Genomic DNA, 22,438 nt, shown 5'->3' with positions numbered 1-22,438 from the left:
TTTGTGTTCTGATTCCTCCCCTCACACCTCTCCTTCAAATTACATCCCCATAATTGCTTCCTGTCAGTTCAGTTTGTGTCCCCATTTCTGCTAAGAAAAGTAGAAGTGAAGAAGATATGAAGGTTTGGGGATTTCTCAGCACTGTTCTTAAGTCCTCATTGTTATATTATATTAACTCTACTTACATGAATATAATATTTGGCATATTTTTTTCTCTAGGAAACACTAAGGAATTTCCCTCATTCCAGACTTAAATATTTTAACTTTTTAAAGGATAAGGTTTTTTGTGATCTTCATGAATATTACACAATTATAAGAGTTGACTGAACAGAAGCCTTCTGTTCTTTTTTTTTTGTTGTCCTCTATATTTTGCATGTGGGAAAATTTTGGCTCTTCATTTGCTTCCAGGGCACATTGCTGAACCTCAATTAAACCTCCTAGGTTTAACCTAGGAGTTTGCTCTTTTGTAAATCAACAATGGTAAAAAAAAATATTGGCAATTCCATGAGTACAATTTACACTCTGTGGGATATGGGTTAGGGATATAAAATACATCATGTTGTCAGGTGCCAGTGGCTCATGCCTATAACCCTAGCTACTCAGGAGGCTAGATCTGAGGTTCAAAGCCAGCCCGGGGAAAAAAAGTCCCTGTGAGACTCTTTATTTCCAATTAACCACTCAAAAACTGGTAGAGGTGCTGGGCTCAAACTGGTAGAGTGCTAGCCTTGAGCAAAAAGAGCTCAGAGAGAGTGCCCAGGTCCTGAGTTTGAACCCTGCAACTGAAGCCCCACTACTGACCAAAAGAAAAAACAAAGCATCCATGTATAAAGAAGACTGTATGTATGAAGATATTCCTGTGTGTCCCCTATCTCAGGTTTTTCCTTTCCCCTCCTAGCCTGTTTCCCTACTCTCTACCCCAAGGTACCTAATTGTCACCTCGTAATTGGAAATAAGAGTCTGGACTTTCCTGCCCGGGCTGGTTTTGAACTGGGATCCTCAGATCTCAGCCTCCTGGGTACCTAGGATTACAGGCATGAGCCACCAATGCCTGGCTCAGATCTTTTTAAATATTACAGACAGGATTGTTCCAGAGAACAAAGTCAGTAACCATACTGTACATTTTTGTGAGGCTTTGTAGCAAGACAAAGCTATATGAATTGGCACAGTGCAATTGGGAAAGGTTACACAAATTTTCAGACTTTGAGAGCTCCTCACTTTCATTTTTCCTTTTCTAACCATTAAATGATGTTCTATGATTCAGGAAGTATTCACATACTTTCCATAGTGAGCAGATTATTCTTTATATTTGGACTGGATCCAGAACCCTAGGGAAAACTTCTAATAAGCCTTTTGAGGGTAGAAAATTTTATTTATTTATTTATTTATTTATTGTTGGGCCTGGGCTTGAACTCAGTGCCTAGACACTGTTCTGAGCTTCTTTTTGCTCAAGGCTAGCACTCTACCACTTGAGCCACAGCACCACTTCTAGCTTTTTCTGTTTATGTGGTACTGAGAAATTGAACTCAGGGCTTCGTGCATACGAGGCAAGCAGTCTACCGCTAAGCTACATTCCCAGCCCTGAGGGTGGAAATTCAAATGCATCAAAATAAGTTAAATTTCTCTGAAATTAGTTTTAAATATTCAAAGTACCTATCCTTTCCTGCCTCAGATGATAAGGGAAAGAGAGATACCTTACCCTAAAATTAGAAAGACCAAAAAATGTATATTAATTTTCAAAGAAAAGTTACCCTATCAGTCAATAGCCAAAATTTCTGCCTTCTAGACAGCTGACTACAGGGGAAATCCACCCAGGCCAACAATTTAATAGTTGTGTGTTTCAGTTTGTGTTGTTTTTTTTTTTTGCTTTTTTGTTTTTCTAAGGGCTGGATAACTGCGTGGGTGCTAGAGACATCAGAGCAGACTGGTAGACAGGAAATGCATCCCACACTCCACAGGATGTTCCCAAAACAGGAGTGGCATTTCTCTTCCTTGGTAGAATTGTTTCATTGACTAAAGCCACGATGAGATAATTGAAATCTCCCTAAAATACCCAAGTCTGACAAATGCAGGATATAAGACGTGATAGATCTAACATAAACCAGCGGGATCATTATGACATCACAATGAAGTAATCAAAATGGTGTGTGTATGTTCTCAAGCCATAGCCATTCAAAGAAGGGTCTGCTGTGAGTCAGTCACCAAGCAGTTTCACATCTTTGTACGCAAAGAGATGGAGGTGGGACTCACCACAGCTTCAGCCTATCCTCTGGAACCACTCCACCAGACTTACAAAGCACTTGCCTGCAGTGCTTACTGCTGTCCTGCCATTCTACCAGTGGTGGCTTCTATCTCCCTTCTCACTCCAGCTTCTGTTTCTTCACCAAAATACTTCCTTTGCTCATCTCCCAGTTCTCCTATTTTTATCCAGGGTTGTACTGTCTCTTATATGGTATTTAATGCTTTATATGGTATTTAGAGTAATTCCAACAAGACACTTACTGATCTCCCTTTCAGTAAATTGTGATTATTCTCCCTGGAAGCAGCAACACCTGTCAAAGGTAGAATGGAGGCTGAGATAACCCAGCTGAGCAGCTGCTGAATGAACATATGAATATTTGAAACCAAAAGCCTCAGGATAGAATATTCTCTCCTCCATTGTTGTAGTTTTCAGAGATGCATAGAAAAATGATGAGTGGTGTTGTAAGGTAAATCATTCCAGAAGCCACATTTTAAAATATAGAATATTGGAGTCTTTATTATACAGTTACCAGGCTGCAAGCTGCCAGTTGTTACAAAGGCCTGCAGCACGCAAATACACATAACACAGCCAGGAAACATGCTAAAGAGGAAAGAAATAACAAAAACAATACCAACAAGCCAATTCAGCTCCAATGGAGAGCTGAAATGGGACTCCATGATGACTGGAGACCAGCCAGGAGGCAGGACACAGGACACACAGAGACGCACGTGGCATGGAGTCCAGCAGCTGTGCTGGTCCAGGCCTAAAACAGGTCAGCGCAGGGGGCAGATCCTCAGGAAATTCCCAGTCCCAGGCACTAGACTGACAGGTTCAGTAACCTATCAGCCAAGTGTCTGCCCCTGCCTCCAGGGGTCCAGGCACACCCATTACCTGGGAGGCAGGTGAGGGGGGGTTCCTCCTTGTTCCATGAAGACAAGATGCCAGACCCTACCATCCACCATATGGCCAATATGGTGCTGACCAGACCTGGCCTCCTTACTTCAATACAACAGTCACTTAAGAAATTTAGTCACTGGAGCTGTGGCTCAAGTGGTAGAGCCCAGGATGGCCTTGAGAGAAAAAGCTCAGGAACAGCACCTAAGCCCTGAGTTCAAGTCCCAGTACACCACACACACACACACACACACACACACACACTGATTTTAAAAAGTGACACACACACACACACACTGATTTTTAAAAAATGTCATTAAGCCAGGCACTGGTGGCTCATGCCTGTAATCCTAACTACATGGGAAGCTGACACCTGAAGATTGAAGAAAAATTGAGATTCTTCTCTCAAACCAGCTAAAAGCTGCAAGTAGAGGTATGACTCAAGTGATAGAGCACCAGCTTTGAGCAAAAAAAAAAAAGTCAAGGGAGAGCTGGAGAGTTCAAGCCCCGGTACCTGCACATGCACGCGCGCGCACGCGCGCACAGACACACACAAAAGAGAGGAAGGGAGGGAGGAAAGAAGGAGGGGGGAAGGAAGGAAGGGAAGGAAAGAAAAACTTAGTCATCGTCTCTGGGAAAAGGGACAAGGATTCTCTTCCCAAAACGTAGTTCAAGAGAAGAGCTGGGGATGTAGCTCAGTGGGAGGAGCACGTGTTTTGCACATGCAAGGGTCATGGCTGGACCTCTAGCACTGCAGGAAAACAAAAAATTTATTTTCAAGGTAGGAATGGTCCCTCACCCTTACAATACCAGCATTCAGGAGTCTGAAGCAGGAGGATCTTGAGGATTTTTGTTATTTTGTTGTTGTTATTTTGTCGGCCATGGGCTTGAACTCAGGGCCTGGGCACTGTCCCTGAATTTATTTCACTCAAAACTAGCGCTCTACTACATTGAGCCACAACATTGCTTTTGGTTTTCTGGTAGTTAATTGGAAATAAGAGTCTTGCACTTTCCTGCCCAGGCTGGTTTCAAACTGTGATCCTTAGATCTCTGTGTCGTGAGTAGCTAGATTACAGGCATGAGCCACTGGCACCAGGCTGAGGATCTTGAGTTTGAAGTCTGCTTAGGCTGTATAGCAGGACCTTGTTGAGAGAGGGGGGAGAAGTGAAAAGAGAATGATAAGTGTAAGTGAACCTGCAGAGGGAAGTAGTCTAGATACAAGTAGTAAACTTCATTGTACTAGTGCAAGTTATAACTTCCCTTGCTTTTTCTCCTATAAACATGCTCTCTAGAGCATGTACTAATGTTTGTCTTTGTCCTGGAACAATGTCAAGCAGAGTTTTTCATTGTCTGTTCCTGAAGTGCTTTTGTATTCCCTTAATTATCAGAATTAATAATTGCACATAAAAGTATCTATTTCTAGCCTGTGTCAGTGGCTCATGCCTGTAGTTCTAGCCATTCAAAGGGCTGAGATCTAAGGACTGAAGTTCAAAGCCAGCTCAGCCAGGAAAGTCTGTGAAACTCTTATCTCCAATTAACTACTCAGAAAAAGCTAGAAATGGTGCTGTGGCTCAAATGTTATAGTACTAGCCTTGAGCACAGACAGCCCAGGCTCTGAGTTCAAGCCCCAGAACTGCCCCCCACCCCCAAAAGGCTCCTCCTTTCATAGAATCTGCCTTGGTACCATCATTTAGTGGTCCAGATGTGTTTTGATTTGTACTATCCTGTTTCCCACATCTAGTCAAGGACTAAGTCTGCTCAGTGCCACTTTATTGAATCTCAGAGGTCTTTCTCTACAACATTACTACCAGTTTTCTCATCTCTTGCTCACATTACTGCCAAGTCTCCCAATGATCTCCTTATGCTAGTCCAGCATTGTTGCAGTCCATCATTCTGTTCTCGCTAAAAGTGAAGTCACCCCCTGTTACAAATCCTTTTGGTTTTCCCCCATTGTTCTCAGGCAAGAAAAGACTTAGCACAGCTTACAAGAATCCCTGGCACCTGACCTCTGCTTTCATTTCCAGCCTTATTTCTAGTGCTGTCATCCTTCCATAACTCTGCCTGAGCCACATTTAGCACCTTGTACTTCCCAGAACTCAGTATCCTAATAGAGTCCCCACTTTTACATGTGCTGCTCCTTGTCCTTGGAATAATTCATCTGAAAATAAAGCTCTGTTTGTGGTCATTGCCTCTCTGGAGATGTCCCTGACCACCCTCCTCACCCATAATCTGAAGCCCTTCCTTTGTGCTCCTTCTTAGCTCTAACTGCATTGTTATAGTCAGCGTAGCTGAACTGAGCACCTGTAGCTCATACCTGTAATCCTAGCTAGCCAAAAGGCTGAGCTGAAGATCATTGTTTAAAGCCATCTGAAGCAGTAAAGTCCATAAGGCTTTTAATTCCAGTTAACCACCAAAAACGCTGAAGTAGAGCTATGGCTGAAGTGGCAGAGCATCAGCCCTGAGAGAAAAAGCTAAGAGATAACACTCAGGCTCTGAGTTTAAGCCCCAGTATCAGCTCAAAAATTAATTAATTAATAAAACTGAACCCTTACATCTGTATCCCTTGCAGTTCTGGTTAATGACTTATAGAGAAAGTTCTCAATGAATTAATGTTAAGGAGTGAACTGGCTTTTTCCCTTTATCAAGACTGTGATTTTAAATACAGAGATTTTTAAATGGAGAGAGAGAAGAGAGAGAGGCAGGCAAAGGAAAGAAGAAAGAAAGAAGGAAGGAAGGAAAGAAAGAAAGAAAGAGAAGGAAAGAAGGAAAGAGATAGGAAAAACAGAAAGAAAGAAAGAAGAAAGGAAGGAAGGAAGGAAAAGAAAGGAAAAAAAACAGACTTCATTCACAATCCCTGTATCCAGCTGCCAACTTACAGAAAACATGATTGAAGGCTATGTTCCATGAAGTCATCAAAAACCTAAGTGTGAGAAAAACAGCCCTGTTTCTTTCAAAGACAAAAAATTCTAGACAATTTTAAAAGTTATCAAGCAATTGCAATATAAGGGGAGCTTTTTTAGATCCTAATTTTTAAAAACTTAGAACTCAGAATTATGATCATTGTATATTAAATGTTAAGGAATTAAGCTTTTAGATGTGATGATGGTATTGTGCTTATGTTTTTAATTTTTGTTATTGTAAAGGTGAGGTATAGAGGTGTTACAGTTATATGAAGTCAGGTGATGGGTACATGTGCCCATGTTTTTAAGAGTTATATGTTTAGGGGTTGGGAAGGTGTCTCAGTGGTAGAATGCTTGCCTTGCATGCATGAGGCCCTGAAAAAGCCAGACGTGTCTCTGTGGCTCAAGTGATAGGGTGCTAGCCTTGAGCTGAAGAGCTGAGGGACAGCGTCCAGGCCCAGAGTTTAGGCCCCACGACCAACAACAAAAAAAGAGCTATATGTTTAAAAATGCATTGACATATTCACAAATGAGAGTATATAATGTCTATGATTTGTTTCTAAATCATCTAGAAGGATGCAGCCCCTCAACCTTGTACCTTCAGTACTAAGCCAAAATAAACCTCTTTTCTTGATTAAAAAATAACCATAGTTGTAATAGTAATAAATAATCTGAGGAGGAAGTCTGAAGATAATTATGTTTCTAAATTTCTGTGATCAAACTTTTTTATTGTAAAAACATAAAATAAGACATATCTCTGTGCAGCCCACGCTGACCTTGAAATCAAGATCTTCCTTCCTCAGCCTCCTGAGTGTTGGGATTCCAGGTGTGCCCTATCATACCCAGTGCAAATTTTAACTATACAATTAGTTCAATGACATTAAATAATTCACATTGTTGTAATAACCCTGCCACCATCTCTATCCAGAGCTTTCTTATCATCTAGGATGTATTTTTTAATGTTTTCTGTTATTATAAAGGTGATTACAGAGGGGTTACAGTTACATTAATCTGGTAAAGAGTACATTTCTTTTTTTTTATTTTTTATTTTTTTTTGGGTCGGGTCGTGGGGCCTGAACTCTGGGCCTGGGCACTGTCCCTCAGCTCTTCAGCTCAAGGCTAGCACTCTACCACTTGAGCCACAACGCCACTTCCGGCTTTTTTCTTTTTGCTTATGTGGTGCTGAGGAATCGAACCCAGGGCCTCATGCATGCAAGGCAAGTGCTCTACCACTGAGCCACCTTCCCAGCCCCCTCTGCTTTTCTTGTTTGCATACAGCTTCTTTTCCTGATTGACAACTTCTTCAGCTCTAAGGCTAGGACATATAGGAGCTCACGCCTATGTCATTCAAAATCCTTAGCCAGCTTTCCTTTTCTTCTTACATCCAGAGGTTTTAGTTATACTAAAGCACTGAAGAAACATATCTCTACTCTGTTCTCCCTCTCAGTTGTTTGTTTCTGAGACAGAGTCTTATTTTGTGGAACTTAAGACTTCTTAGTTGTTTTTGGTTTTCTTTCTTCTCTCCTCCCTCTTTCCTCCTTTCCTGTCTTCTACCTTCTCTCTCTCTCTCTCTCCATTATCCCCCACCCACCACCTCCTTCCAATACTGGCTATTGAATCCAAGTCCTTGCTTGGAAATTGTCTCTCTGTCTTGGAATTTATTTTAGAGGAACCTTCTTTTGTTTTTTTGTTTTTGTTTTTGTTTTTTTTGCCGGTCCTGGGGCCTGAACTCTGGGCCTGGGCACTGTCCCTCAGCTCTTCAGCTCAAGGCTAGCGCTCTACCACTGGAGCCACAGCGCCACTTCCGGCTTTTTCTGTTTATGTGGTGCTGAGGAATCGAACCCAGGGCCTCATGCTTGCAAGGCATGCACTCTACCACTTCCCAGCCCCACCTTTTTTTTTTTTTTAAGGCGGGGGCAGGGAGAGCTGGTCATGGGGCTTGAGCTCTGGGCCTGGGTGCTGAACCTGATCTCCTCAGCTCAAGGCAAGTGCTCTACCACTTGAGCCACAGTGCTACTTCCAGTTTTCTGGTGGTTAATTGGAGATGAGTCTCATGGACTTTCCAGCCCAGGCTGGCTTTGAACCACGATCCTCAGATCTCAGCCTCATGAGTAGCTAGGATTACAGGAGTGAAGCATCAGTGCCCCTCATGAAAGTAAGCTTTTATAGCTGGATTGTCAAAATGTTTCGGGAAACAGTACCTTTATTCTGCCCACCCACTCATCTTTCCTATGTCTTCTATTCTTTTTAGAGCTACTGTTAATAGAAGCCTCTCAGCCACAAGATGGTGCTCCAGTGTAGTTCAAGATAAGGTTTTTCTGCCTTTTCTTGGACTGTCAGCCTTTAACTTAATAATTAGTCACCTCTGAGCCAGGATATAACTTCAAAGACCCATTTGGGTTTGTTTTTTTTTCAATGATGTCTTCTTAGCTGCATGGAAACTTAAGAAATCAATATCAAAAGCGGGGATGGTGGTTCCATTTCTGGGGTGTGTGTGTGTGTGTGTGTGTGTGTGTGTGTGTTGGCGGGGGGGCATGTATGTTCCTATGGATCCATCTACAGGTTCCTGAGTCTATGCAAGCACTCTTAATGAGCTGACATACCCAGACTTCTTTTAAAAAATTGTCCAGGCTAGGTGGTCTGGAACTTGCTTGAGATTTTTCACTTGACCTAAAGAGCTTGGTGTATGTTTTGTGTCTTATAGCTATTGAATGTAGTTTCTCAACTAGCTAAGCAGAATCTTCAACTGCTGGTCCTGGGCCGGAAACACATGCTAACACGTAATGCCCGATGGAGAAAGGATGAAATGGAAATGATACAAAAGCAAGCCAGCTGTTTCTTTGCTGATAATATGTGAGTATTAGATATAACAAGTGAATTTACACTAAGCTCCATCATTTGCTTGTTAGTTGCCTATTTTACGATTTTACAAAGTGCATTCATGTCTGTCAACCTGATTTTTTTTAATCTAAGGAAGCTTACAAAAATTAAATTTCTATAACAGAATAAAGTTAAGTAGAAGAAATCAAGATAAAGGAGGAATGAGAGGAAAGTAAGTCAGGAGTAAGATTAGTATACCTTATACATATCGGAAGAGTCATTTAGCCAAATACTTGGTTATGAACACCTTCTCTATTCTTTGTGAAAGAATGATGCTTAAGACAAAGGCCCTGTCTTTTTAGACCTAAAGAAATAGGTAATTAAATCAGCCAGTATTCATCCAATGAGTATAAGGCATAGTGGATAGGAAAGGCTTAGGTAGATATTAGGTCAAAAGGTAAGGCTGAGAGCACAGCGGGGCCAGTGGTTCATGCCTATAATCCTAGCTACTCAGGAGGCTGAAGTCTGAGGATCATGGTTCAAAGCCAGCCTGGACAGGAAAGTCCCTGTGAGACTATTAGTTCCAATTTAACCTCTCAAAAACCAGAAGTGGCGCTGTGGCTCAAGTGGTAGAGCACTACCTTGATCTGAAAAGCTCAGGGACATTGCCCAGGCCCAGAGTCCAAACCCCATGGCCAACAAAAGAAAATAAAAAAAGTGGAGTGGGCAGGAAAGACTTTTTCTGAGGGGGCAGATGTGATTAAAAAAAAAAAAAAAGGAATGAATCATTTGAGAAAGGGGAGGGAGAGTGGGAGTACATCCCAGAGAGAGGGAACAGAAGCCCTGGGTTCAAAAGCCCTGGGTCAGGAATTTACTTGACATTTATGAGGAAGGCAGGAGGGCCAGTGTGGATCAGATAGATAATAGAAAGTAAAAATGTTGGGAGTGGGGGGCATTGTTGTTTTGTATGCAGGCTTTAAAGGGCCTTGGACTCTTCTTCAGCCTTTTTGTTCAAAGATGGCTATCTACCACTAAGCCATGACTCTACTCCAGCATTTTGCTATTTAATGGAGACAAGTCTCTTGAATCTGTCTACCCATGCTGGCTCCCAAACTGCAGTCCTCAGAGCTCAGTCTACTGAGTAGCTAGGATTATAGGTTTGAGGCACAGGTACACCCAATGAAAATGACAAGTTTTGAGATCAAAGAGAAGACAGACCACATCACAGAGGACTTCATTGCTTCTGGTAGGTAAGCAAGAACATTGGATTTTGTTCTAAATATAGAGAAAGTTGCTATTTTGAGCTACAGTTTCCAGTGTCTGCAGAGACAAATTGCAGGCTCTTGGTCTTTTCAAAGAAAGGATTTTGAGGAAACACAGGAAATTTTAACAGAGAGACATTTATTGAGGCAAAACAAATAGAAAAGCAAAAGTAGTATACCCTCAAGATAAGATAGTAGGCCATGTGCTAGGTGCTGATGGCTCGTGTCTGTAATCCTACCTACTTTGGAGACTGAGATCTAAGGACCAAGGTTCAAAGCCAGTCCAGGCAAGAAAGTCTGTGAGAGAAAACTCTAATTAACTAGCCAGAAGTGAAGCTATGGTTCAATTGGAACTGTTAAGAAAATGCCCAAGCCCTGAGTTCAAGGACCAATATTTACATGTACATGCATGCATGTGCACATGCACACACACACACACACACACACACACACACACACACACGATAACTTAAGCTGGGTGTGAAGTGGTACACTTGGGAGGCTAAATCAAGAGGAAAGAGAATTCAAGGTCAGCCTGGGCTCTTGTCAGAAGAGGGAGGAGGAAGGGGGAGGGGAGGAGGAAGAATCAAGTGTGATTACTTCATAGTACCTATTCTTTTCTCCTTTTTTTGAGGTGGGGGGGTGGGGAGGGGGAACAGGGTAGTCCCAAAGCATCTGTTATTTATTTATTTATTTTGGGGGGGGTCCGGTTGTGGGGCCTGAACTCTGGGCCTGGGCGCTGTCCCTCAGCTCTTCAGCTCAAGGCTAGTGCTCTACCACTTGAGCCACAGCGCCACTTCTGGCTTTTTTCTTTTTCTTATGTGGTGCTGAGGAATCGAACCCAGAGCCTCAGGCATGCAAGGCAAGCGCTCTACCACTGAGCCACCTTCCCAGCCCGGGATCTGTTATTTGAAGAAGATAAAATGGCTGTCAATGCATGCAGCAAGAAGCCACTTTCATTCAGATCCCAAGCCAGATCTCTCTCTTTTTTTTTAGCTGGAAAAAAGTATTGAGCAACACAGGTCCACATTAGGAGTTCAGGCTTAGCTCACATCATAGCCCTGCCACTACCCATCTGGGGAAGTGTTTCCCTTCTCTATGATTGCATCTTTTCATATCTGATGGGCTTGCTTCTTAAATTGAGTTAATACTTATAAATAACACATGTAAAACATAGCACTAAGTACGTAGAAAGCACATGTTGGTACTACCATCATCGTTTTTCTTACTTGGAAGAATTAGATAAATGCAGTATTACAACCAAGCCTCTTGAAAATTAATCTCATGGCTTAGTTTAGAGTTTTTACATCAAGCTCAAGTTCCAAACTCAGAAAGATTGATTTCTTGATCTTCTGGGTCTCTGCATTTAAATATTAAAAGTTTAAACATTAACTCTATTTTCCACTAATATACCAAACAAGCCTTTTCAAAGAGAGAACAGCAGAGTGGAGCCCATATAAGTATCACCTAGATGCAACAATTATGATTTTGCTAATCTTGTTCTATAACTTCCTATGTTTTCAAATTTTACCTGAGATAGTTCAGTGTAAGGTGAATTTCAAATAAGGTCCTGTTTGGGTCATTTGATCAAGGCATAAGGTACTTGTATCAGAGATTGCAGTCCCGAGCCAAGGTAGTTAACTGCTGTTTCTATAGCACATCTAGGAAATGCTAAGTGCTGAGAAAGTCTTCTAGAGTGTCCGAGTTATTGACCTTTCTTTCTTTTTTTTTTTGGGGGGGGGGTCCGGTTGTGGGGCCTGAACTCTGGGCCTGGGCACTGTCCTTCAGCTCTTCAGCTCAAGGCTAGCGCTCTACCACTTGAGCCACAGCGCCACTTCCGGCTTTTTTCTTTTTGCTTATGTGGTGCTGAGGAATTGAACCTCATGCATGCAAGGCAAGTGCTCTACCACTGAGCCACCTTCCCAGCCCAGTTACTGACCTTTCTGAAAGCAGGACTTGCTTTCAGGTGACTTTCCTGGTGACTTCTCACAAGCGGCTTGGGGCTACCAGTTTCAGACTTGAAGACAAACAATTATTTTGGTACAAAATTAAAAAGTATTACCCTGCCCTCCGTTTTGGAAGTTTTGGCAGTTTCTTGAATTTAGATGAGGAAAGGGGGAATAAACTACTCTGGTAAATGAAGCTAACAGGAAACCACAGACAACCAGCTTTTTTAAAATTTTAATTGTTATTAAAGAATGTATAAAAGGGTTACAATTGCATAAGTCAGTTTATGAGTACAATGCTTCTTGGCCAGTGTCACCCCTTCCTTATTCCACCCCCCGTTTCCCCGCACTACCACCTCCACCCATCCCTAGGCAACTAGTTTTTAAATGTGTAGAGAATTGTTGGAATTCTTTGTTCTAGTAGAATTGCCTAGTTGGGCTTTTCGAGCATTCCATGCCCTCAGTTTTCCAGTTGGTTCTACACAGTGTTGTTAGGGTTCAGGACTTCCAGGTGCTTTCTCCATGAAATTATGTCTGTTAAGAATTCAGAACAGAGCCGGGCGCCGGTGGCGCATGCCTGTAATCCTAGCTACTTAAGAGGCTGAGATCTGAGGATCGTGGTTCAAAGGCAGCGCAGGCAGGAAAGTCCATGAGACTCTTATCTCCAATAAACCACTAGAAAACCGGAAGTGGCACTGCAGTTCAATCGGTAGAGCGCTTGCCTTAAACTGAAGAGCTGAGGGACAGCGCCCAAGCCCAGAGTTCAAGCCTCACAACTGACCTCCCCCCCCAGAAAAAAAAGAATTCAGAGCAGTTCTTTGTTTCTTCTTCCCTCTCCCCACCTCCCTCTCTCCCTCCCTTTCTCTCTCCCTTCTTCTTTCCTTTTTTCCTTCACTCGCTCAACCTCTTTTGTTTAGTATGTGTAACTTGAAGCTAATTTGTACTACTAGATATCTGACTGGAGCCACAGATACAGAATCTGTATTGTTCTTACTGAAACACAGCATGGAATTAACATTAAACTTAAATAAAACAAACCTAAATGAAAAATGCCAAAAAAAAAAAAAGAATTCAGAGGAAATGGAGTCTCTCTGCAGTAATGATTAAAGCCCGTTCTGCTCTGCTGAGGTCTCTACCGTCCCACCGTTCATCCACTTGATCTTTCCTAAGCCTAATGACTCCGTTTCCTAACATCAGCACTAGAAAAACAGGCAACACCAAACAAAATACAAGATAAAACTTAACACAAAACTTTTGTCAACAATAAATAAAATTTAACAGGAAAAGGGGGTGGGGCTGAGAATATGGCTTAGTGGTAGAGTGCTTGCCTAGCATGCATGAAGCCCTGGGTTCAATATCTTAGTACCACATAAACAGAAAAAGCCAGAAGTAGAGGTGGCTCAAGTTGTAGAGTGCTAGCCTTAAGCAAAAAGAAGCTCAGGGACAGTGCCCAAGCCTGAGCTCAAGCCCCAGGACTGGCAAAAAGAAAAAAAAAAGAATTCTGAGGCCTGATACTGGTGGCTCATGCCTATAATCCTAGCTACCCAGGAGCATGAGAACTAAGGATTGATATTTGGACCCAGCTCTGGCAGACAAATCCATGAGATTGTTATCTCCAATTAACCAGAAAAATAGAAAAGAAAAGCCAGAAATGAAGGTATGTGTGGCTCAATTAGTAGATCCCCAGTCTTGAGTGAAAAAGCTAAGCCAGACTGAGAGGCCTTGGGTTCAAGCCCTAGTTGCCAGTATAGAAAAAAAAGGAAGGAAGAAAGGGAGTGAAGGAAGGAAAGAAAGAAAGAAAGAAAGAAAGGAAGAAAGAAAGAGAGAAAGGAAGGAAGGAAGGAAAGAAAGAAATCCAACAAAAGTGGGAGGAATAAACAGGTTTTAAAAATATATACTATCTTTTTTTTTTAGCTGGGCCTGGGCCTGGGCTCTGTCCCTGAGCCTCTCTGTATTCAAGGCCAGTGCTCTACCACTTGAGTGCTCTACCACTTGAGACATAGTGCCACTTCCAGCTTTTTCTGCTTATATGGTACTGAGGAATCATAACCAGGGCTTCATGCATGCCAAGCAAACACTCTACCATTAAGCCACATTCCCAGCCCACACTACCTTCTTTTGTGTATGTTTGATTGTGTCTTTCTTATGCCCTGTTCAGCTCAGAGGACGATCCATTCCTCCTATATGCCACACTGAACTCAGGGAATCACTGCAAGTTTATCACAAACGACCTGATGCGGGACCACAAGGCCTGTCTTCCTGATGTCAAGACCCAACACCTGTTCTTTAAGTGGCAACAGGGACATCAGCTGGCAATTATAAATAGGTTTCCAGGATCAAAAATAACCTTTCAGGTATGGTATCTATTCTCTATGTAATGTTAAGAACCAAATACATAGTATGAATGTGGTATAACTTTTAAAAGTTGTTCTCACTAGGAAAAAGGATAAGTTAGTGAAGTAACTCAGGTTAATTATTAAGCTTGGGTCATTCCATAATGTAGACATATTTCAAACCATATTCACAATGAATATAGATAAATAATTTGTAACTGTTCATTTTTAAAATGAATAAGGGGATAGGACTCAGTGGTAGAGTGCTTGTCTATCATACATGAAGCCCTGGGTTCAATTCCTCAGTACCACATAAGCAAAAAAAGCTGGAAGTGGTGCAGTGGCTCACGTGGTAGAACATTATCCTTGAACAAAAGAAGCTCAGGGACAGTGCTCAGGCCCTGAGTTCAAGTCCCATGACTAGCAAAAAAAAAGAATAAGGGATTCAATCAGCAAAACTAAGACTGTATTATAAGAAATGGTACAGGACAGGGCTGGGAAGGTGGCTCAGTGGTAGAGTGCTTGCCTTGTATGCCTGAGGCCCTGGGTTTGATTCCTCAGCACCACATAAGCAAAAAGAAAAAAGCCGGAAGTGGCGCTGTGGCTCAAGTGCTAGAGTGCTAGCCTTGAGCTGAAGAGCTGAGGGACAGCGCCCAGGCCCAGAGTTCAGGCCCCACAACCGGACCCAAAAAAAAAAAAAAAAAAAAAAGAAATGGTACAGGACAGATGACATGGTTGAAAGTGGGCCAGGCTCCAATGAAATAAGATTAGCCATGAGTTGTTAATAGCTGAAGCTAGGTGATGGGCACATGGCAGTTCTTATGGTGTTTTTCTTCTTTCATATATTTAAAAATTTTCTCACAAACAAATGAATGAAGGCAACAAAAAGATTCTTTTTGGAAGTCAAGTGGTGGTTGCTTATGTCTGTAATCATAGCTATTCAGGAGGCTGAGAACTGAAGGATCACAATTCAGTCATCCTAGGCAGAAAAATTCGTATTAACCAGCAAACGAGTAATCCTCCTAAGAAAACCTACTGGTGGTTCACACCTATATTTCTAGCTACTTGGGAGGCTAAAAATGTGATGCTGTCATCCCAACAATGATAGAAACAAAAAAAAAAAGAATCAACGAACACCAAAAACCTAAAATAAGCATATCAAGGCAGATCCAGGTACACACCTGGAGAAGAAGCAAGACCTCATCTTAAAAATAACCATTACAGCTGGGTGCCCAGTGGCTCATGCCTGTAATCCCAGTTACTCAGGAGGCTGAGATCTGAGGATCGAGGTTCAAAGCCAACCCAGGCAGGAAAGTCCCTGAGACTTTATCTCCAGTTAACCACTGAAAAACAGGAAGTGGTGCTGTGGTTCCAATGGTAGAGCATTTGCCTTGAGCTGAAGTGCTCAGGGACAGTACTCAGAGCTAGAGTTCAAGTTCCATGACTGACCAAAAAAAAAACAAAAAATTACAAAACAGGACTAGGTAGTACCTACATTGCTAGCATGAGGCCTGAAGTTCAAACACTAGTACAAAGGAAGGAAGGAAGGAAGGAATTTCCAGTACCAATTTTCAGTATTAGCTGCTCTTTGAAAATCTACTTTTAAATAGAACAGAGGCTACCTTTCAAAGAAATTGAGAAGTTGTTGGAAAATGGGGAAATAGCTAGGATACCTTGTATTGTTATTCTCAATGTTTGGTTCTCTTTTTTATTCAACAGAGTATTCTCAGATATGACACAGTTGTGCAAACAACTGGAGACTCGTGGCACATACCTTATGATGAAGACCTGGTGGAAAGATATTCCTATGAAGTGCCAACCAAATGGCTTTGCCTGCAGCGAAAGACTTAAAAGACTTACTTACCACAGCCTTTGTGTTTGGGTACCCTCTTGGTTGGTAGCAGAGCTCATAAATTGAATCTTGTTTAGGATATTACCTCTGTCCTGAAGATAAGAAGGTTTTATTGACACTGTTTGTTCCAGGCAACAATTCATTTATTATTATTATTATTAAGTAGTTGCATAAAGAGTTACATTTCCATAAGTAAGGTTATGATTACAGGACTACAGTGCATCTTGATTAATATCGTTCTCCATTTCTCTCTCCCAATATTACCCTAAAGTTAACAAATTGATAGGTTTTTTTTTTTTTTTGCTGGTCTTAGGGCTTGAACTCAGGGCCTGTGTGCTGTCTCTGAGCTTCTTTGTGCCCAAGCTAGCACTCTACCACTTGAGCCACAGTGCCATTTCTTTTTTTCAGTAGTTTATTGAAGGTAAGAGTCTTACAGATTTTTCCACCTAGGCTGGCTTCAAATTTCAGTCCTTAGATCTCAGCCTCCTGAGTGTTTAGGGTTACAGGCATGAGCTTAACAAATTGATTTTTTTAATTAAATGAGATAAAATATTTTGTTATATGAGCTACATTTGTTCTTGGAGAATTGAGGGATCTACAGGAGAGTGAAGCCTGCATTTCTCCTTCACAGCCAGCTATTCCTCATTGGTGTCATTTGGTGTCTATTTTGCTACTTCTTACTATACTTTCCAGGCCTAACAATTGTTTCTTCTTCATTTTAAAACTTAAATTATAAACCCTTTCCAAATGAATTCAACATTTTGTTAGGGTTTTGTTCTTGTTTTTTGTTTTTTTCTGTTAAAGAGACAAGGTCAGTTTTCCAGAGTGCAGGTAGCTTATGCCTATAATCCTTGCTACTCAGAAGGCTGAAATCTAAGGATCATGGTTTAAAGCCAGCCTAGGTGGACAAATCCACAGGACTTATCTCCAATTAACCAGAAAAAAGCAGAACTGGAGGCATGGCTTAGCTGGTGAGGTGTCAGCCATGTGCGAAAAAGCTGAGCATATGTACTGAGCGAGCACAGTACTGGCACAAAAAAGGAGAGAGATAGAGTCTCACTAAGTTGCCCAGACTGACCATGAATATCTGGGCTCAAGTGCTCCTTCTATTTCAGCTTGCCAGTAACTGGGACTACAGGCAAACACACTTTGCCTACTTTATGACTGCTATTCATTTCATCAGTCAGTATAAGAGAGTTCTAAAATATACAGATTTTCAGTAATCAAGTTTAACTTAGTTTAATAATGTCATTAAATTTTAATAGTTGTCTCTCTGTTTTATTCTCCAATTAGCTACGTTGTTTTTCATTGGCCCTTGATCTCAATTGAAAATTTTCATGTATATTCTTTATGACATTTCTTTCTTTACCCATATGTAGTATATTATTTAATATTTTAAGAATAGGAACAATTAATCATTCTGGTTTTATCATTTAAAAATTTGTTGTTGTTGTTGTTGTTGGTCATGGGGCTTGAACTCTGGGCCTGGGCGCTGTCCCTCAGCTCTTCAGCTCAAGGCTAGTGCTCTACCACTTGAGACACAGTGCCAAGTGGTGGTTATTTGGAGATCAGAGTCTCATGGACTTTCTTGCCTGGACTGGCTTTGAACCACGATCCTCACATCTCAGCCTCCTGAGTAGCTAGGATTATAGGCATGAGCCCCCAGCACCTGGCTCATTTTTAAATTTTAAGTGGTTGTACAAAAGGGTTTTATTCCACGTCAGATTGAGTAATTACCTTGTTTTATGTTTTGGGGGGGAGGTTTTGTGTGTGTGTGTGTGCTGGTCCTGGGGCTTAACCTCAGCACTTGAGTGCTGTCCCTGATCTTTTTTACTCAAGACTAGTACTCTACCATTTGAGCCATGGCTACCCTTCCAGCTTTTTTGGTAATTTAGTGAAGATAAGAGTCTCACAGAGAGCTGGGATGTAGCTCAGTGGCAAAGTGCTTGCCTAGCATTTGCAACATCCTGGGTTGTACAAAAAAAAAGACAAACATCAACAACAACAAAAAACAGGGGTGGGAAGGAGAACAGATGAAAATGAGAGAGGAGATAACACTGTTCAAAAAAGAAATGTACTCATGACCTTACCTATCTAACTGTAACCTCTCTGTACATTACCTTTATAATAAAAAAAATTTAATACAATTTTTTAAAAAAGAGTTTCAAAGGGTTTTCTGCCTTTGGTTTTGTTTTGTTTTGCTTTTTCCAGTCCTAGGGCTTGAACTCAGGGCCTGGGCACTGTCCCTGAGCTTCTTTTAAGGATAGCACTCTACCACTTGAGTCACAACACAATTTTGGCTTTTTCTATTTATGTGGTACTGAGGAATCAAACTCAGGGCTTTATGCATGCTAGACAAGCACTCTACCACTGAGCCACATTCCCAGCCCAGTGCCATTGTTTTTTAAATTAGTGGTTTTTATCAGTGGTTGCCTGAGAGAAGGGAGTTAAGAACTTTCTTCAGATGATAGAGTTCTATATATTGATCTAGGTAATGATAACAGGTACGTGTGTGAGTGTGTGTGTGTGTGTGTATTGTTGTCATTCATCACACTAAACACTTAAAATGGATTCATTTAAGAACACACACACACCTCTCAAGAATTTATACTTTCATAAAAAAGTGACTTGCCAAGCTTGGTGTCTCAAGCCTATAATACTGGCTATTTGAGAACTGGAGACCAGGGATCAAGATTCCAGGCCTAGGTAGGCACTGGTGGCTCATGCTTATAATTCTAACTACTTAGGAGACTGAGATGTGAGGGTTGCAATTGAAAGCCAACCAGAGCAAGAAAATCTGTGAGACTTTTTTTTGGGGGGAAGGGGGTGGTCATGGGGCTTGAACTTAGGGCCTGGGTGCTGCAGTCCCCCAGCTCTTTCACTCAAGATTAGTGCTCTGGTTTTCTATTGGTTAACTGGAGATAAGTCTCCTGGGGACTTTTCTGAGCAGGCTGGCTTCAAACTGTGATCTTCAAATCTCAGCCTTCTGAGCAGCTAGGATTACAGATTTGAGCTACCACCACCTGGCTCTGAGACTCCTGCCTCCACTTAATTGCTGTGAGTCTGCCCTGCCTGGTGGATACTTTTCAAGTCAGTTGTGAAGCCTTTGAAAGGGCATTAACTCTGACTCTTGAAACAAAGGAGGGGATTTACTTAGAAAGGGGATATACTAACCAGGTTCTGGTGGCTAGCTACTCAGGAAGCTGAGATTTGAGGCTCACAGTTCAAAGCCAGCTGGGGCAGGAAAGTCCATGAAACCTTTTTTTTTTTTTTTGGTTGGTTGTGAAGCTGAACTCTGGGCCTGGGCACTGTCCCTCAGCTCTTCAGCTCAAGGATAGTGCCCTACCACTTGAGCCACAGTGCCACTTCCGGCTTTTTTCTGTATACATGGTGCTAAGGAATTGAACCCAGGGCCTCATGCATTTGAGGCAAGCACTCTACCACTAAACTACCTTCCCAGCCCTCCATGAAACTCTTACCCCCCAATTAACCCGCAGAAAACCGGGAGTGACCCTGTGGCTCAAAGTGGTAGAGTGCTAGCCTTGAGTGAAAAAGCTCAGGGACAGCGCCCAGGCCCTGAGTTCAACTCCCAGATCAACAAAAAAAGATTTTGTTTTTCCTTCTAGTGTACTGAATTTAGGTTATCTTTTCCTCCTTCTATTTACAGACCCAATGAAAAGAAAATCTCAATGGAGTTTTATCAGTACTCCACTAGGAATTCATCTGAGGTGCTTTATTCTTCATATTAAATAGATGTTTTACCTTAAGTTTGTACTTAAATGTAGTTACTGCTTCCTTAGATATATAGGTTTTTCACTTATTTTTAACTGCCCTAAGGTTCTAGTAAGTGTCTAACTGTGTACATTAAACCTCTTCTATAATAACTTCTTGTTTGTTTGTTTATTGAGACTCTTGTCTTGTACCTGCCCTTGTTGCCCAGGCTGGTCTGGAGCTCCTGTGCTTAAGTGATCTGCCCACCTCACTCCTTCCTAGTTGGAACTATAAGATGGGTACATGGCACCACATTGAGCTCCTGCTAGCTTCATTACAAAGCAGGAATGGAAACCAAAGGTATTTTATGTAAGTGCCTGAATTCTGGTGTATCTTAGGGAATCTTACCTTCATTTACTGAAAATAAAAATTTGGGCAATGACTGAGGCAAAGCTAAATGGAGTCTAGAGCTGGTATTTTGTCAATTATTCATCTGTTTGGAGTTGGAAGACTTAAAAATGTGTAAGGGAGATCTCATGAAAATGAACTGGAAGATGGGAGCATAGTCCACTGGGATGGAATGGTGGTATTCAGATTTTGGCCTTTTTTCAAGATTGAAATAGAAGCAGATCAAATTCTCAGCCCAGAGTAGAGCCTCCTGTAGCCCCTAAGAGAGAGCAGGGTTGCCAAAGACACAAGAGTCCAAGTAAAATTTGAATTTCAGATATTTTTTGGGGGTCTGGTCCTGGGGCCTGAACTCTGGGCCTGGGCGCTGTCCCTCAGCTCTTCAGCTCAAGGCTAGCACTCTAGCACTTGAGCCACAGCGCCACTTCCGGCTTTCTTTTTTTTTTTCTGCTTATGTGGTGCTGAGGAATCGAACCCAGGGCCTCAAGCATGCCAGGCAAGTGCTCTACCACTGAGCCACCTTCCCAGCCCCAGAATTTCAGGTATTTTTAAAGTAGAACCATACCCAAGTGTTTCAGAAACATACTTTTTTAAATATTGGCAAGTTAAGACATATTTCACTATATTTCTATTTCTGTTTGCAAAGTCCAGCAACCCTAGTGTGGATAGCATGATAGGATGGGGAATAATGAGAAATGGAGTATTTGTACAGTCTGGCAAGAGGTAGGAGGGAAGCAGACGAGGAAAGGAAGTAAATGAAGTACCTTGATAGTGGGAAGAAATGCACAAAGATCAACTTCTCCTTGCCCTGTCCCAGCCAATGACAAATCTGCTTAAGACTCTTCAGAGATCCACTGAGAGATCTACTTAGAAGCCATAGAAAATAATGGAATAAAAGAAAACACAAGAGGTTAAGAACACAGATGAGTAAATTCATCATCTCCATTTAATGCTGTTTGAAGATTTCTTAAAGCTCCCATTTGTTCTTTGTTGGCAGTATTTGATCTGATAAGCACTTCCTAGAGATTCTAGAATACTTCATACACAACTTGGATTCAACTGGGAATGGAAATAAACAGGAAGACAGTTATCTGGCCATTCATTGATGGTAGCCAGAAATAGTTTTGTTATCAGAGGTTCCTTAGAAGTACACTCTTATCTAGTAGATTGAGTTATTATGATAGCCATGATAATTTGTTAGAAATATTAACGGAGAAGTTTTTTTGATCACTGACAAAAAAAATTGGTAGGGAGTCTTTCAACCACATTGAAATGCCTACCCCAGTTATCTTTTTGGTGCTATTTTAAATCTAGCCCAAGAAAAATACTAAGAAATCACTGGTAGGAGCTTTAATTTCTAGTGTTGAAGAAATAGATTTGTTTTCAAGAGAACATCAGATTGCCTCATTTCTTTCAATTATTATCAAATTCAATCCACATTTAAATATTTCAAGTATATTAAAGGAGATCTTTTATGCTTCTATGATATCATCAGAATGGAATGTCAACGTCCTGATAGGTACCTATGGAACTCTTTAACAATTCTGTCTGCTTGGCCATTCTGGGGTAGAATAGAGTCCTAAGCTGGGAGAAAGGGGTGGAAATTCTGCCTCTATGAAACAGATCCCTTTGGCAGTGGCTATGGCAAGTCGCCAGAAAAGTAAGTCCCTTACCCACCCAGACTTATTGCCTAAGACATAATGTATTACTGGTTCTTTGGAAGTAAATCACTCTTGAATTTTCTTCCTTTTTTCCAGTAACCTTGCCTTGAAACAAAGTTTTTCTTTCCTTTTTTTTTTTTTTGTACTAAGGAATGAACTCAGGGCCTTGTATATAGTGGGCAGGATATCTACTACCTGAGCCACACTCCCAGCCCTTCATTATTATTTGAATAGGGTCTCATGTACATATTTGAATAGGGTCCAGTCTGGACCTTAATTGGCCTATCTGTACTTCCTATGGAACTAGAATGACAGATATGCATTCCTGTGACCAGTTGTGGATTGAGATAGGGGCCTCAAATTTATGGATTTGAACCTAGATCCTATTGTTCTGAACTTTCCAGGTGGCTAAGAT

At 41.6% G+C, this 22,438-nt stretch overlaps 1 protein-coding gene across 2 annotated transcripts in view; it reads left to right on the top strand.

Annotated features, from left to right (window-relative positions):
- Kiaa0391 (KIAA0391 ortholog) overlaps positions 1 to 16,364 on the top strand; it is a 136,656-nt gene extending 120,292 nt beyond the window's left edge. For both annotated transcript variants that reach the window (XM_013012259.1, XM_013012258.1), the window contains 3 exons: positions 8,738 to 8,886; positions 14,220 to 14,415; positions 16,114 to 16,364. In XM_013012259.1, coding sequence (XP_012867713.1) covers positions 8,738 to 8,886; positions 14,220 to 14,415; positions 16,114 to 16,245 — 477 coding nt within the window. In that variant the 3' untranslated portion in view covers positions 16,246 to 16,364. The remainder of the gene's footprint in view (positions 1 to 8,737; positions 8,887 to 14,219; positions 14,416 to 16,113) is intronic.
- Positions 16,365 to 22,438: the final 6,074 nt, after the last annotated feature.

The sequence above is a fragment of the Dipodomys ordii genome, unplaced genomic scaffold, assembly GCF_000151885.1.
Source record: "Dipodomys ordii isolate 6190 unplaced genomic scaffold, Dord_2.0 Scaffold16, whole genome shotgun sequence".
Lineage (NCBI taxonomy): Eukaryota > Metazoa > Chordata > Mammalia > Rodentia > Heteromyidae > Dipodomys > Dipodomys ordii.
The sequence above is the reverse complement of the archived record's forward strand: the minus strand, read 5'-3'. Positions and strand labels throughout refer to the sequence as shown.